This window comes from Salvelinus alpinus, chromosome 9, assembly GCF_045679555.1.
Source record: "Salvelinus alpinus chromosome 9, SLU_Salpinus.1, whole genome shotgun sequence".
NCBI classification, from domain to species: Eukaryota; Metazoa; Chordata; class Actinopteri; order Salmoniformes; family Salmonidae; genus Salvelinus; species Salvelinus alpinus.
Window position 1 is genome coordinate 53,631,330 of NC_092094.1, and position 17,737 is coordinate 53,649,066.

The 17,737-nt window shown below is 42.2% G+C and overlaps 1 protein-coding gene across 1 annotated transcript in view; it reads right to left on the reverse strand.

The window, feature by feature from the left end:
• znf609a (zinc finger protein 609a) overlaps positions 1 to 17,737 on the reverse strand; it is a 184,580-nt gene that overhangs the window by 87,126 nt on the left and 79,717 nt on the right. Inside the window, exon 2 of the mRNA XM_071326684.1 lies at positions 14,954 to 15,834. Coding sequence (XP_071182785.1) covers positions 14,954 to 15,703 — 750 coding nt within the window. The 5' untranslated portion in view covers positions 15,704 to 15,834. The remainder of the gene's footprint in view (positions 1 to 14,953; positions 15,835 to 17,737) is intronic.

Here is a 17,737-nt window from a genome sequence, read left to right on the forward strand (position 1 = left end):
CAAATACTTGTTCTCCCCACTGTACATAAACAATGTATTCACCCTGGACATGAGAATTGTATTTACTTTAGACCTTTTGAATCATCAAGGGCTGTCTTTGTGTTTAAGCTACCACAGAAGTTAGTCAAAGCTAATGTGACAAACATGCATATAAAAATAGTTTTCTAATCTAACAATACAATTCAATTGAGTTTATACAACTATATTGCATTTGGTCAACACCTAAATGTGGCCTTTAAAAGCCTTAATAGTTGCATCCTTCCTCAGTGAACTGTCTGCGGATAGCTGACAACAAGGTGGCAGGATTCTTCATGTGCTGCTCTAGAGTTCCACAGCCCAGCAAACTCACCTGGGGATAGGGGGATGGACGTGTTAGTTTTGTCTGGGAGACTGCGAGACTTTTACAGGGAGAAGATAGCATGAGTTTTGGCATGAGTACAGTGAACCCAATTCAACCAGTGGCTCTGGATAATATGTGACCCGCCACCTGGATTCGGTCCTATGAGGCAAAATTTGAAATGGTGTTGTTTACATTGGATAAAAGTAAAGACTTAGAGCTAGAAAATTGTATATCATGCACTGCAGTTGAGGAACAATGGGAAAGTAATTCTGCTTTGAAAGTTGATAAACTTCTAAGGCCACATTTGAGAAAATGGCCTGTGAATGTGTTGGTACACGTACTGGAGAGCTCTTCATCTGTCTACACCCATTCAGCATCGTTCACACCCTCTTAAGCATTAGCCCCACCCATCTCTAAGGATTCACAGTGTAGCAAACAACCAAAGGTTAAGACTAAAAGTGAAAGTAGTACAAATACACTTTATCTAGTCCTTGGCCTATCTCCTAATTTGATTTTGGTGCCGGTCATGTTGTTCGTCACATTACCATCTCTGGTAAACACACACACTATATTAAATAAAATCTACGTTTATTTTTCACATGCACAGGATACAGAAGGTGTAAACGGTACAGTGAAATAAATGGTTACTTGCATAGTGGATTATTTTGTTTAGACGTGTAGCTAGCTAGCTAAACAATTAACCAAAATCCCAACTCTAATGCCGCGTTTAAAACAACAGGGAACTCGGAAATCTCAGACTTCAGTGCGTTCAAAACAACTGGGAATGCATTAAAAAAAATGAGCTCGGAATGGGGAAAAAAATAAGTGAAAAAAAATCGGTCATCCAACTCGGAATTCCAACTCATCAACTCGGGCATCTTTCTAAAGCTACGACTTTCCAACCTGAAGATCACTGATGTCATGATTTGACCTCGTATTTTTCAGAGTTCCCAGTTGTTTTGAATGCGGCAATACTACCATGCATGAATCTGGGTTCAAGTTAGCTGGGTTCAAGTTAGTTCTAGTTAGCTAACATTAGGCTATTACTAGCAATGCAAATGGATTTCTGATATACAAATATTATTACTACACAGATCATATGAAACGTTAGCTAGCTAGCCAGCCAGCTAACAGTACGCTTTAACTTGCAATGAAAACAACTTTCAGACAAAATTAGAAATGTATAATATCTGAAAATGTAGCTAGACTCTTCCCTGTATAACATGGATGAACGCTTCTCCCTCTGTCATGTATACAATGTTTGCCTTTAGTTTGAATATGCAGAAAGCACCTGTCTCCGGATTACAACAGCCTTCTGTGTTCTATTTAGGACTCTTTGCATTTGGCAACCATCTCTCTGCTTACACTGTGCACTCTACTGATTTCAAAACTCTCAACTTCTTCGATGACATAGATACCGTTTCTTTCCCCACCACTGTCATCAGAAGACTCTACAATGTCTGGTTCAATGACCATGTTTTTACCTAAAATCGGGGATTTCCTCATTGTCTGATTCATTTTCAGAATCAGAGAGTCAGCGTGGCACGATCGTTCTCCAGAAAGTAGTTCAGCAACGCGTTTTCAGTGCTTCATGATATCTTAAAAAAAAAAAAAGACTTGGTAGAAAGGATTAATCCACACATACTAAGCAGCTTATGTTATAGACAGAAGCGAGCTACATGGCGGACCAATCCAAACTCATTTGTCGGCATGTCCAGCCCATTATCTCTGCCAATCATGGCTAGTGGGAAGGCTCCTGTATTTTTCTGTGGCTTAACCAACTAGGCTCATAATTTAAGAATTGTATTCGTATTTACAGATGGCATACAAGTTTGTTATTAAGGCACATGAAAGTTCACATGTTCCAGAAGACATTTCTGGCAAAAATGCCTCTCCTGTGAAAAAGTGACGTGAGACATAACTTCTTGAAATGGGTCACATATGCTTTGTCATCACACAGGTAAGACTGCCATAGTGAAGGAGGTTTACATGGTGCATCAAGTATTCTATTATGAGTGTAGCTTACTGCTCTGGAGAGATTGCAGGTAGTTGGTCAGAAGGCTCTGGAGGTCCTTGGCCCACTCTGTCTCTGCAGCAGTTGGAGAGAGATGGATAGAGGTAGTGAGCGCTAGAAAGAGAGAGCGTCCTCACCCCTGACCTCCAACTGGCCCATGGCTTCCTGCCTAGTATCATGTAAAGGAAAACAATAATATCATGACTTACTGACAGAGTGCTCCATATTCCTGCTGGTAGCAAGCCTCAACCTGGATGCAGAGACATGTCCTGCCTTGTAGTATGGTTGCATCCATCTCCGCCAGGCTCCAAGAAATCGGATGACAAACCGGCAGTGATTAACAAGAAAATGGTACCTGTATTTAGGATTCCTATATCAGTATGCTTATTTCACATTCATGTCTGTAAATGACAATAGATCTGATTAAAATATGCATGCCATTTTGTGATAATGGCTATGACAAATTACATGGCATACATGTGAATTTATAGCTACCTAAGATATTATTTATATTTTATTGCACCATCTCACTAACAATTGCTAAGGCGACCAGTAAATTCCACTATTGTGGCTAAACCGTACTGCGGCAAGCTTCTCAAAGGTGATTTACTCCATCATGACAACATGCTCCTCTTTACTTGGCTGTAGTTAGCGAGCTGCTAGCTTATTAATTAAGTATCCACTCTATTGCTTAATGAGTGATCTAGTTAATGTGAGCAAGTCAACATGCATTGCTTCTGACATGTCACGATTCTGCTTGCTTTACATCTGACAGATATTTAGCTACCTAGATAATAATGGTTTCTGATAATTGCAATTAGTTCATTATCTAGCTAGCTACGTGTAAAACCGAGTCTGGCTGTAAAACGCAGCTAGCTAGCCAACTCGACTTCATAGCCAAGCTAGCTAGCTTGATACTCGGTAACGTTAGCTTACCATGCTTTTCTGGACAAATGGACATTCCTCTCGCTCATCCCAGTCGACTCCTTCTTGCGACTCCTTGTCCCTTGGTCTTCTTCTCGGTTCAAAACTATATGGCTGTAGACCGATGCCTATTTGTCAAAAGCAACCCACTCGTAACACAGCCAAAACTGTTCACCTGTATCTACGTCAAGCAAGAACAATGTTCCATTTGTTCTTTTTATGGTGCACGTGAGGCACATTTATTTATTTTTAAATGTAATCTTTATTTAACTAGGCAAGTCAGTTTAAAACAAATTCTTATTTACAATGACGGCCGACGCTGGGTCAACTGTGCGCCGCCCTATGGGACGGCCTGGATTGATGCAGCCTGGATCCGAACCAGGTACTGCAGTGATGCCTCTTGCACTGAGATGCAGTGTCTTAGACCACTGCGCCACTCGGGAGACCAGCATATAATACATTTGATAAACAATTTGCCCCAAAAAAGATTGTTTGGGGGGTGTCAATGTGAAATAATGTCCTTTAAACACGTTCTGTCATACTGAACGCAGCCCAGGCAAATGCAATCGTTCAAAGTGCCATGACATTGATCAACCAATGGTGTGTTAGATACGTTTGACACCTCCTCATTATTATATTGGAGGATGAAATACAGAAATAAATAAAATAAATATCAATGCATGGAACGAAAAGTGGGATTAATTATTTAATAATCATCTACTTGTGTGCAATCATTTATTTTTTCCATTTGTGCATTTATTTATCCATTTACACTGCATTCGGAAAGTATTCAGACCCCTTCACCTTTTTCACATTTTGTTTAGTTAAAGCCTTATTCTAAAATTGATTAAATAGTTTCCCCCCTCAATCTACACACACTAGCCCATAATGACAAAGCAAAAACAGGTTTTTAGAATTTTAGCAAATGTATACAAAATACATTTACATAAGTATTCAGACCCTTTTCTCAGTACTTTCTTGAAGCACCTTTGGCAGCTATTACAGTCTTCTTGGGTATGACGCTACAAGCTTGGCGCACCTGTATTTGGGGAGTTTCTCCCATTCTTCTCTGCAGATCCTCTCAAGCTCTGTCAGGTTGGATGGGGTAGCGACGCTGCACAGCTATTTTTGATGTTCGATAGGGTTCAAGTCCGGACTCTGTCTGGGTCACTCAAGGACATTCAGAGACTTGTCCCGAAGTCACTCCTGCGTTGTCTTGGCTGTGTGCTTAGGGTCGTTGTCCCATTGGAAGGTGAACCTTCACCCTGGTCTGAGGTCCTGAGCTTTCTGGAGCAGGCTTTCATCAAGGATCTCTCTGTACTTTGCTCCGCTCAGCTTTCCCTCGATCCTGACTAGTCTCCCAGTCCCTGACAAACATCCCCACAGCATGATGCTTCCACCACCATGCTTCACTGTTTCCAAACATGACGCTTGGCATTCAGGCCAAATAGTTCAATCTTGGTTTTATCAGACCACAGAGGAAGTCTGGAGCTCTGTCAGAGTGACCATCGAGTTCTTGGTCACCTTCCTGACCAAGGCCCTTCTTCCCCGACTGCTCAGTTTGGCGGGGCGACCAGCTCTAGGAAGAGTCTTGGTGGTTCCACACTTCTTCCATTTAAGAATGCTGGAGGCCCCTGTGTTCTTGGGGACCAATCAAATCATGTCCAATGAATTGAATTTACCACAGGTGGACTCCAATCAAGTTCTAGAAACATGTCAAGGATGATCAATGAAAACAGGATGCACCAGAGCTCAATTTTGAGTCTCATAGCAAAGGATCTGAATACTTATGTAAATAAGGTATGTCTTTTTTTTAATATAAATGTGCTAAATAAAAAAATATATATACAATGTTCGGTTTGTCATTATGGGGTATTGTGTGTAGATTAAGAAAAAAAAAATATTTTATCTATTTTAGAATGAGGCTGTAATGTAACAAAATTTGGAAAAAGTCAAGGGGCCTGAATACTTTCCGAATGCACTGTATGTGTGCATTTATGTATTTATTCATTTAATTCTAATTATGGCAGTCTTCCATATTGATATAGGGCAGTGATTTTGCTGTTCGTTATTCTAACTAGGCTTGGGCGGTATACCGTATATACAGTATACCGGGGTATTTAGAAAAAGCCAGGGGACAACGGCGAGAGACCGGAGCCTTGTGCGTCACTCACTGTTGTGCAGCATGCGCCAGATGATCTAATTACACTATGGAATTCACAACTAAATGTTTGCCAGCTAGTTATCTTATAACTATTAAGTTAACTGTCTAAAATGTGCTAAATGCATTGCAGTTGTGCATTTAGTTTGCTAATTTAGTAGCTAGTTCTTTATCTATCTAAATGGTTTGCTTATTCCATTATCAAGCATTCACTATGTAGAATTTTTTTGTTACTTTTATAGTTTAAGTCAGACACTGTCTAAAATGTTCACAATGCACTCATTAACATTTAGTTAGCATTCTGTATGGGATTTTACATGTACTTATTAGCATTGCTTACCTCCGGATTACACAGTACCAGTGGGGATTGAAAACAGCGCCCCTGTGTTAAGTGCCGGTATTACCGAATATCCCAGAACGTATCTGGATTCCGCCCAAGCCTAATTCTATCATCTTTTTCAAAGTGCACATGAGAATTCAGTAAGAAGGACCGCACATTGTTGCAGCCTCAACTTCCATGTTCTTTTAATATTAATTATCATAATCAAAATGAGATTTCTGTCATTCTGAGCACCATGGGTGCCCGCCCTAATCAGGTTATGAACCCAATGCATATGGGTCCGGCAGATTTCTCAAATGTCCGGTAAATTGAAATGTTGACGGTCAAATGTACGGGCCACATTTTCCTAACGGAAACCCTGCTTTCAGCAGGACAATAACCGAAAACACAAGGCCAAATCTATACTGTACAAGAAGACAGTGAATGTTCCTGAGTGGCCGAGTTTTACTTAAATCTACTTGACAATCTATGGTAAGACCTGAAAATGGTTGTCTAGCAATGATCAACAACCACTTTGACAGAGCTTGAAGTATTTTGAAAAGAATAAAACGGGCAAATGTTGCACAATCCAGGTGTGGAATGTTCTTAGAGACTTTCCCAGAAAGAATCATAGCTATAATCATCCCAACTGTGCTTCTACAAAATACTGACTCAGGGGTGTGGATATTTATGAAAATGAGATATTTCTATATTTCATTTTCAATAAATTAGCAAAAATGTCTAAACATGTTTTCACTTTGTCATTACGGGGTGTTGTGTGTAGATAGGTGAGAAAAAAATGAATTTGATCAATTTTGAATTCAGGCAGTAATATAACAAAATGTGAAATAAGTCAAGGGGTATGAATACTTTCTGAAGGCACTGTATCTGTCTGGATCAAGTGTCATTCTGTGACTTTGGCTAATACGCCTTTTTTTAGTTTTGGTATCATTTTGGTATTGAGTATCGTGATTGTATCAAGTATTGTGATACTAAACCTGGTATCGTTATTGAAGTAAAAATGCAGGTATCGTGACAACACTAAGTCTGTCTTGGCAGCATCTGTAGGTACTGCACAGCCAAACTCATTTTCAAATGGACAAAACGAAACGCTGGTCTAAAACAAGCAACTACCTCTCCTTGGGGCAGAGAGCTAGCTTTGGTGTTTTCCACGTTTCTTTTTTCAGAAAGGCCGTTTGATTTCATCAATCTAGAATCCATTTGAAGCTGCAAAGGCCAACTGAGGCAAGTATTTGTTTTGATCTGGCAGACTTAAAATGCTAACGTTATTTTGACCAAAATGACTGGTGTGTAGAAATGACGAAACGCTGAAAGAATCGCAGCTATGGATGTGATCCATGTCTAATGCAGAGCAGCTGACTGTGCTGGTTCGATCTGGAGTGGACCGCGGCATGGTTGGAAAGTTGATTGAAACGGTTCCATTCGACGAGAGCAGCTCGCCAGAAAAGGAAAACTTGGCACAGGCCCTGCTTTTTCTTTGTGTGTTTTCAATTATCCGCCACCCCGTTTCAAAGGAAGTCACAAACACTCAACTTCAAGAAAGGCATCCACTTCAATGATTCCGATTCGGGGCTGAACTGTGTTACACAAAAAAAAAGGGAGACAGCCTGCACCGATCACAATGAGGCCGTTTTACATTCTCTGAAAAGGGACTGCGATGGTGGTGGCATTATAGCTTGTGATCTGTGGGTAGGAAAGGCTGATTTTCGTCTTAAAATGACAAATGGAAATGTCTCCCATGGAGTCTGACGACAGAAATGTTGGCCTACTTCTCCCGTTTGACTTAGACGGCCTTGGCATTCAAGGTTTCTGTCTTGCCTACTCCATTTCAAGGGCTGTACATGCTATTAATGCAAGGCTGTATAAAAGCCTTGTGTGAGAGCCGGAGCTAGCCTTTTGGATGAAGAGGAATCGCTGTTCCACTGCAGCCAGGCAGGGGGAAGGCACTGCCCTTCCATTAGACGCGTGGGGTGGCCATTTGAGAGCTCAACGAGATTGGAACATAAGAGGCGAGCTTTGTCTGCCCAGTTTGCTGCCTAGTTTTCTGCAGTAATCAGAATGTTACTCAGGCATCTCGGAACAGATGGCTGGAAAACGAATGGTGGGTCTGATCTCTACACACAACCCCGGTCTTTGGATTACACACCCTGACAGAGGAGCGGAGGAGAGGGAGTCTGGACTGGAAGAGAAACACGAGTCAGAGGCTGTTCTAATGTGAGGGCTAACCCTACTAGATCACAAGGGAGATTTCAGATCAAAAGGTTCATTTCTTCTGAGGGCGTGTGCGTGTATGAGAGAGATAGTGTGTCCCTGCTACGCTGAGTTCAAGTGTGCTAGTGCTGGTGGGTGTGTGCCTAGGTTTATACTATTTTTGTCTGTCTCCCTGCTCCTCTGTGAGCAAAAATACAATTTCAGTGATGTAAGCTAGTTATTGTTAGGCTCTGTTCTCAAAGCTATGGCTGTGGCTCTGTCTGATGGTGCAGGCCAGAGGTCTGTGAGGGACTGATTTATTATTCCCGCTCCTGCAGCTTCTCATAATGCACCCACTCACACTTGCTGGCTTTCTGTCAGACTCTCACGCGCTACTGCAAGAACTGGTCTTGAACACCAGTCCCACAATGTTATTTTAGGCATACAGTACAAGTCAAAAGTTTACACACCTACTCATTTTTCTTTATTTTTACTATTTTCTACATTGTAGAATAATAGTGAAGACATCCCAACTATGAAATAACACATATGGAATCATGTAGCAACCAAGTGTTAAACAAATCAAAATATATTTTAGATTCTTCAACGTAGCCACCCTTTGCCTTGATGACAGCTTTGCAAACTCTTGGCATTCTCTCAACCAGCTTCATGAGGTAGTCACCGGGAATGCATTTCAATTAACATGTGTGCCTTGTTAAAAGTACATTCGTGGCATTTCTCTTCTTAATGTGTTAGAGCCAATCAGTTGTGACAAGTTAGGGGTGGTATACAAAAGATAGCCCTATTTGGTAAAAGACCAAGTCCATATTATGGCAAGAACAGCTCAAATAAGCAAAGAGAAACAACAGTCCATCATTACTTTAAGACATGAAGGTCAGTCAATGCGGAAAATGTCAAGAACTTTTAATGTTTCTTCAAGCGAAGTTGCAAAAACCATCAAGCGCTATGATGAAACTGGCTCTCATGAGGACCGCCACAGGAAAGGGAGACCCAGAGTTACCTCTGCTGCAGAGGATAAGTTAATTAGACGTACCAGCCTCAGAAATTACAGCCGAAATAAATGCTTCACAGAGTTCAAGTAACAGACACATCTCAACATCAACTGTTCAGAGGAAACTGTGTGAATCAGTCCTTCATGGTCAAATTGCTGCAAAGAAACCACTACTAAAGGACAACAATAAGAAGAACAGACTTGCTTGGGCCAAGAAACACAAGCAGTGGACATTAGATCAGTGGAAATCTGTCTTTTGGTCTGATCAGACCATATTTGAGATTTTTGGTTTCAACCGCCATGTCTTTGTGAGACGCAGAGTAGATGAACGGATGATCTCAGCATGTGTGGTTCCCACCGTGACGCATGAAGGAGGTGGTGTGATGGTGCTTTGCTAGTGACACGGTCTGTGACTTATTTAGAATTCAAGGCACAATTAGCCAGCATGGCTACCACAGCATACTCTAGCGATACGCCTTCCCATGTGGTTTGCTCTTAGTTGGACTACCATTTGCTTTCCAACAGGACAATGACCCAACACACCTCCAGGCTGTGTAAGGGTTATTTGACAAAGAAGGGGAGTGATGGAGTGCTGCATCAGATGACCTGGCCTCCACAATCCCCCGACCTCAACCCAATTGAGATGGTTTGGAATGAGTTGGACGGCAGAGTGAAGGAAAGGCAGCCAACAAGTGCTCAGCATATGTGGGAACTCCAAGACTGTTGGAAAAAATATTCCAGGTGAAGCTGGTTGAGAGAATGCCAAGAGTGTGCAAAGCTGTCATCAAGGCAAAGGGTGGCTACTTTGAAGAACCTAAAATATATTGTGATTTGTTTAACACTGTTTTGGTTACTACTAGAGGTCGACCGATTAATCGGAAAGGCCGATTAATTAGGGCCGATTTCAAGTTTTCATAACAATCGGAAATCGGTAATTTTTTTACACCTTTATTTAACTAGGCAAGTCAGTTAAGAACACATTCTTATTTTCAATGACGGCCTAGGAACGGTGGGTTAACTGCCTTGTTCAGGGGCAGAACGACAGATTTTTACCTTGTCAGCTCAGGGATTCAATCTTGCAACCTTACGGTTAACTAGTCCAACGCTCTAACCACCTGCCTCACAAGGAGCCCGCCTGTTAGCGAATGAAGTAAGAAGCTAAGGTAAGTTGCTAGCTAGCATTAAACTTATCTTATAAAAAACAATCAATCCATCAATCAATCATAGTCACTAGTTATAACTACACATGGTTGATGATATTACTAGTTTATCTAGCGTGTCCTGCATTGCATATAATCGATGCAGTGCGCATTCGCGAAAAAGGACTGTCATTGCTCCAACGTGTACCTAACCATAAACATCAATGCCTTTCTTAAAATCAATACACAGAAGTATATATTTTTAAACCTGTATATTTAGCTAAAAGAAATCCAGGTTAGCAGGCAATATTAACCAGGTGAAATTGTGTCACTTCTCTTGCGTTCATTGCATGCAGAGTCAGGGTATATGCAACAGTTTGGGCCGCCTGGCTCGTTGCGAACTAATTTGCCAGAATTTTACGTAATTATGACATAACATTGAAGGTTGTGCAATGTAACAGGAATATTTAGACTTATGGATGCCACCCGTTAGATAAAATACGGAACGGTTCCGTATTTCACTGAAAGAATAAAGGTTTTGTTTTTGAGATGATAGTTTCCGGATTCGACCATATTAATGACCTAAGGCTCGTATTTCTGTGTGTTATTATGTTATAATTAAGTCTATGATTTGATAGAGCAGTCTGACTGAGCGATGGTATGCACGAGCAGGCTCGTAAGCATTCATTCAAACAGCACTTTTGTGCGTTTTGCCAGCAGCTCTTCGCAATGCTTCAAGCATTGCGCTGTTTATGACTTCAAGCCTATCAACTCCTGAGATTAGGCTGGTGTAACCGATGTGAAATGGCTAGCTAGTTAGCGGGGTGCGTGCTAATAGCGTTTCAAACGTCACTCGCTCTGAGACTTGGAGTAGTTGTTCCCCTTGCTCTGCATGGGTAACGCTGCTTCGAGGGTGGCTGTTGTCGATGTGTTCCTGGTTCGAGCCCAGGTAGCGGCGAGGAGAGGGATGGAAGCTATACTGTTACACTGGCAATACTATAGTGCCTATAAGAACATCCAATAGTCAAAGGTATATGAAATACACATAATATAGAGAGAAATAGTCCTATAATTCCTATAATAACTACAACATAAAACTTCTTACCTGGGAATATTGAAGACTCATGTTAAAAGGAACCACCAGCTTTCATATGTTCTCATTTTCTGAGCAAGGAACTTAAACGTTAGCTTTTTTACATGGCACATATTGCACTTTTACTTTCTTCTCCAACACTTTGTTTTTGCATTATTTAAACCAAATTGAACATGTTTCATTATTTATTTGAGACTACATTTATTTTATTCATGTATTATATTAAGTTAAAATAAAAGTGTTCATTGTTCATTCAGTATTGTTGTAATTGTCATTTTTACAAATATATATATAAAAATCGGCCGATTAATCGGTATTGGCTTTTTTTGGTCCTCCAATAATCGGTATCAGTATCGGCGTTGAAAATCATAATCGGTCGACCTCTAGTTACTACATGATGTGCTATTTCATAGTTTTGATATCTTCACTATTATTCTTCAATGTCAAAAATAGTCTAAATAAATAAAAACCCTTGAATGAGTAGGTGTCCAAACTTTTGAATGGTACTGTATGTGACACAGTTCACGTGCCAGCCATGGTCCGAGCAATTTTGCACCCTATAAGCAATATCAAAGTGTGCAAAAATAATACGTTCACAAATACTCTGAGGAACAACAATCATATTTTAATCTCAAAATTGTCTGCCTGACCGCCCACTCCCAAACGCATCATGAAAAATGACCACCCCGCCGCAATGATCTCTGTCAGGTCCCAAAAGAGATCATTGCGGCGGGGTTGACATTTTTCATGATGCAGGCCTCTCGTGCAGGCATGCACTCCACTGGAGCTCTGCTATGTGGAGTTACTGTGGAGAAGGAAACGAGGGTTGTGGTACAGCACCACCTTTCCCCGTCTGGGTCGCATAGAAAATACACGCACGTACACAATGGCTGACTTCTAGAGTTTAAACCCAGAACCCGTATTCCGATAAGGTCGCCAGAATGCAGAGAAAACAGAGAAAGATTGCAAAACCGGTCCCCCCGGTCACTTGATAGGATGGATCCAGAGAAACGGACACGGAAATGGGAGAGAGTCCAAGTTTTGTCTCTCCCTGCGCCACCCCTCCTCCCCGTTTGCACAGCCCTGACTAACCCTGAGTTGTAATACAATAGCACCAGTCATAAGTCACCATGGGCAGTGAGAGAGGGAAAGAGAAATAAAAAAAATGAAACTATCGAGAAGAGAAGGGCTGCTCCCAGGTGCACAGGAGACCTCCTGTCACGCTATAAAGCCCTGGATTTGACTGTGAGAGCGCTGGAGCCTGACATTTCACAGGCGCTGCTTACACCCAGACACATTCCCTACAGAATACTCCACACTCGAGAGAAAGGAGAGAAGTGGGAAAAGAGAGAGAGAGAAAGAGATCCAAAAATACCTATTCATTAAAACCACTGCTCCAGGAGTTAATTCAAGGAGTGAAAATATAGACAGTCTAATAAAGACTGGATGAGAAACCTGAGCCCTGACTGACTATCAATCAAACTTGGCAGCGGGATAAGAAAGTAAAATTGTTTGAAATGAGTCTAAATAAATCATGTCTGGATTCACTGCTGAGCGAGGAATGCTAGAAAGCTTTAAACCCCTTGTGCATACAGCACCTTCGCTACAGTAGAGTCCATTGATCTCCACGCAGGTTGCGGTAACTGGCAGTGAGGAAGGTGTCTGGTGCAGATTCAAAATGACGGCTCATTCTTTGTGAGCTTGGCATTTAGCTGGGAAATGACAGAAACCGCTTGCATGGCTAATTAATGAGGAGGTAGCCTATTGGCAACAGAAGCTCACTTGACTTCCAGAAATGAACTTCAACTCCTGAACTTTAAGGAAAGGCCAACTACCACAGGCCACAGTACATTTTAAATGCCCTGTTTAGCGCATTGTGCAAGCAAATGCAGACATTTTGTGGTAGAATGATCCCCATTTTACGGCAGGGCGCTTAGTAGGAAAAAGTGTAATTACGTAAGTGATGAGGTTTTTATGACAGCCTATATTGTCTAAAGAGATGAGACAGACTGTAGACAACCAGGAGACATTAAAATAAATCGGCAAAAGCGGATTACGAGGGATTTCAAAAAGAGAGTCTCTCATTCACCTCAAGTAATTCCATCTCTGACACAGTGGAAACATGCAATCACCATCACTGAGGTTTAATGCCTGTATAGGGCACTGCAAATTCCCTGTGTTGTCCAAACAGGAAAGGCATGTGAAGGTCATGACTGTAGAATGGGTGCTGCTAGCCAGTGTCAGCTGCTGACGACTACGTAATGTCAGAAATGGCCTATTGATGAGATCTTAAGGGCCACACTGGATGATACCATGTTTTTTGCTAAAGAATAATGTAATTTTAATGCGACCAAGCCTTTAATGTGTCTAAACAAAGGATGACTTTTTGACCCTAGACAGACGACAGAGATATCTTGTCCTTTAGTCGCAGGATTTCCTGGCCTGCCGGCATGATCCTCACAGAGGGAGTAAACTGCTTCCTCTCCTCCTCCCCCACCCAAGACAGACACAGCGAGAATGAGTTGAACTGAATGCCCCCTACCATTGAATGATAGAGGTTGAAAATGGAGCAAGATGACACATGAAACCTCCCGCCACAGAGTTCAGCACTCCCCAAGCTCCAAAGATAAGCAGAAAACCCCCTCAATGGAATACGGATGGATGTCCTATTCTATACAGCAGAAGCAGCTATCACACAGCTCATAGCGAATGAAACTTTGATACCTTTTCCTGTCGATCTTACCAAGTTCCATCCGATGAAGACTTTGAAAAGCATACTATCAAGTTGACATGGAGAAGAGTGGCCAGTAATTATGTCTAATGGGTAACTCGACCCTGAAAGTGCCCCCCAGCTGACTAACTGCAGGCTGGAAAATGCTAAAGCTCTTCGACACTCTCCCCCCAAAAAATCTGCTGCCAGAACAAGACATCCAACACTGCCCCTTGAGCTTCACTTTTGTCTCAGCGTATGGCGGTGACATATGGCTGACAGTTGGAACTGATCTCCTGGTGCAAAGCCTCTTCTAGAGATGGCTTGTCAATACTCTCCAGCGTCTCTGTCAGAAACCTTATCAGAGAGCAGCGGCACTCAGGTATGTCACATCTTTGGCATCCGACATGCTGAAGCCTTCCACCACCCCTCCCCCCGCTATGTCAACAAGCAACTTGTGTAAAAACAAGGCTGCCCATTTGAGTGCCTGAGAACATCTTCTAGAAGGTTCGAAAACAGGGGCCTGGGTTACTGCGCAGGCCTTTTACGAATGGCAGTGAAGGGTCTGAGCAGTAACCCATTGTTGAAATGACTGGCATACATAAAAGGACAGGCATCTGCAATATGTAGTGGTACAGACTGATGCTTATGTTGGGTCTTGCATAACATACTTCACTTGTTTCTGGGCTATGGGGTGAGTACAGCAGCGTGAAAGTCCCCTGAGGAGCCATTAGTGTTAAGATGGAGCCTCATGCACTACTTAACACACCCATCAAATTCAGTGATTACATGAGAGGTTTCGAGACAGTACAAAGCTCTTATCCCCCACACAGAGAACCAGATTACGTCTGTAGCTCACTCAATTTGAAAGCAAAGTGCTACATTAAAACGTAATAAATCACTTGTCAAGGCGAGCTAGATATGCTAATATTCCGGCAGCAAACAAACAGACAGCATCTGCTGTAGTTCAAAGCAGTTGACTTAACAGCAGCCAAGCGCAAAATCGAAGACAAGACAGCTTGTTACTTACCTTTTCACTTTTCACTTTCTTCAGGTTTCTGCATTCACTGTTGTCCATCTCTTCTGGATCACTTTTAATGGCTAACGGTGGTACAACAATCCCTGTGGAATCCAGGGCGATATTCCCAAGTGGTTCGGCCACAGCCAAGTCTGTATTTTGCGTACCCTCAAATGGGACGCTACGAGGGCCCCCCAAAGGCAGATTTGGGGCACCTAACTCCTTCTCAGTATTAGCCACTCCTGTAGCCACAACTTCACTTTTCTCCTTCTTACTTTTCCCAGAGCCCACTTCCTTGTCTTTCTTTCCACTAGGAACATTACGGGAGGCTTTGCTGCTCTTCTCAGCACCCTTTCCAGAGTTGGTGTTTGTTGTGGGACCTGTGCCAATGCCGGGTCCCGTAACCTCGCCCTGGGTTCGCACCTGGGCCTCTTTCTTTGCCCCGTCTGTAACCGAGGCCTTGCCACTTTCCTTTGAGTTCTTACTTCGCTTGGATTTGGGTTTACTCTCTTTACCTTGAGCAGCGGGTACGGGGCTAACAAATTTTATGTTGTCGGGTAGAGCTGCTACAGCGCTGGGAGGGGCAGCCATGCCCCCACCGTCTTTAGTGCCAGACATCTCAAGTTTGTCCTTTTCTAGGTCTGCGTCAAGGTCAATGATCAGATTGCCAACACCTATATCCCATTCGTCACCGCTGTCATAAGTGTCCACCGCATTAGAGTCCACACCTTTCCCGCCTGCAGTGCCACTGCTTAGGGACATCTTAGTGCCAGCGGCCCAGGCGCGCCACAGTTAAGTCTGACCTTCTCAGACTACTGGAGGCAGTGGGAGAAGGGTTACAGCAGCTTTAGGGTCTTCTCGGTATCCCCTTCCCAGTAACCCACATTGTTGCCCTGTAAAGAGAAGAGAAAATGTGTGAGAATTCTGCAGTCAGAAGCTCTTAACATACCAAGATAAACAATAATGAGATCATTAGAGATTCGAATCATGCCACACAGGAAAGTATAGCAGGAAAAAAAATCAGGGCTTGACATTAACCTTTGAGAGGCCACTTGCCCCCCCCCCCCCAAAAGGTCTGTAACACCATTATTACAACATTGTACGATGCCACATCACAACATAAAATGCATCACTATCTTTTTTACCATAGAGAATCAGAAGAAAATGTAGGTTACACTGTGTCTATTGGCTTCTTTGCATATTCAAGCCAGTCTCAAAATACAACACTCCTTTCTAGGCTCTCTTGGTAGGATGGTTGGCCCACCTTGGTAGGCTATAAAATATTGCAACACAACTAAATACTTTTTATGTCCTTATAAAACCATTCCCTACAGGGCTCGAAATTAAGGGCGTCCAATCGTCCCCGGGACGATAAAAAATATATCTACGGTTCAAAACCGACAGTTCTAGGACCACAGACCAAAATTCATACAACCATTGCACATTAAAAAACATTTTAAAAAAGCAATGAGGCTGATGCAACAGATCTGACCATTTACCTTACAAATGTTGACAACGTTTTATTTCTTCATATTATAAGCTCAACAATGCGCATATGGCTGTAGGCTACACACAAATGTTCCAAATTGCAATTGGCGGTAAAACACAGTTCTCAAAAGCGCACCGCACGTGTGATCGGTTTCATGTGACATATCTAATGGATATTTTCATCTATTAAGAAATAAGTGCCGCTCTTCTACACCTGCATCGCTTGCTGTTTGGGGTTTTAGGCTGGGTTTCTGTACAGCACTTTGATATATCAGCTGATGTAAGAAGGGCTAAATAAATACATTTGATTTGATTAAACATGCATCAACTTGCATGGGTTAGGGATGGATTGAAATGTACACAATGGATACTGGCAGGAAAATGGGGGTCATGCTTTTTCAATTCCAGTCCAGGGGAAGGTTTAATATTGTTTCAATCTAGTCCAGGGGAGGGTCATGTCATTTGTAATTGATGAAATGTCAGTATTTATCAGTGTTTTAGAATTAGTTGCTCATTAGGCTACATATCGATGTGTGCCCGATGCCGACCCTCATCTCTGATTCTCCGCTGGGCGTGCAATACCAAGTGCACCTATAGGCTATTTAGTGGGGTCTCAAATAATCCATAGCCTAAAGGCTAGTGTTTCCCAAACTGCACCTTTTGGTTTTTTGTCCTAGCAGTACACAGTTGATTCAAATAATGAACTCATCAACAAGCTTGGATTATTTGAATCAGCTGTGTAGTGTTAGGGCAAAATGCAAAACGTGCACCTTTGAGGTCCCCAGGACCGAGTTTGGTGAAACGCTGCTATAGGCTTCGAAGTTCATGCTTGGAGAAGCACAGAGCAAAGTTAGTTTTATTTACACCATCCCAGCAGTTAAGCTTCATTACATACTGCAATGGATATTGCAACCCTGAGCCCAGGCCTGCTCTTGCTGATCAAATACTTTTTTTGTGTGCTGCCTAACCAATGGCCGTGGCACAATCGATTGGAAATGGTGAAAGTAAGCAAATTCGAGGAGGCATAATTCATTTAAACCGTCTTCATTTTAATTAGACTTTACTAACAACAAGAGGGCTTTGTGTTGGAAGCCTATTTGTCCCCATTTAAGAAATAAGAGGTAGTCCTACCTGTTTGACAGACAAAATGAGGCTATAGGCTGCTTATCCATAGATTTGTCTGTCATTTCCTCCATTCACCTTGCAATGTTTTTGATGGGGTATGAGAGGGTATGACAGAGGCTGAGCTACAACCTACTATAACGGGGAGACAATTCTTTTTACTTTGGAAAGGTAGGACTACTCTGT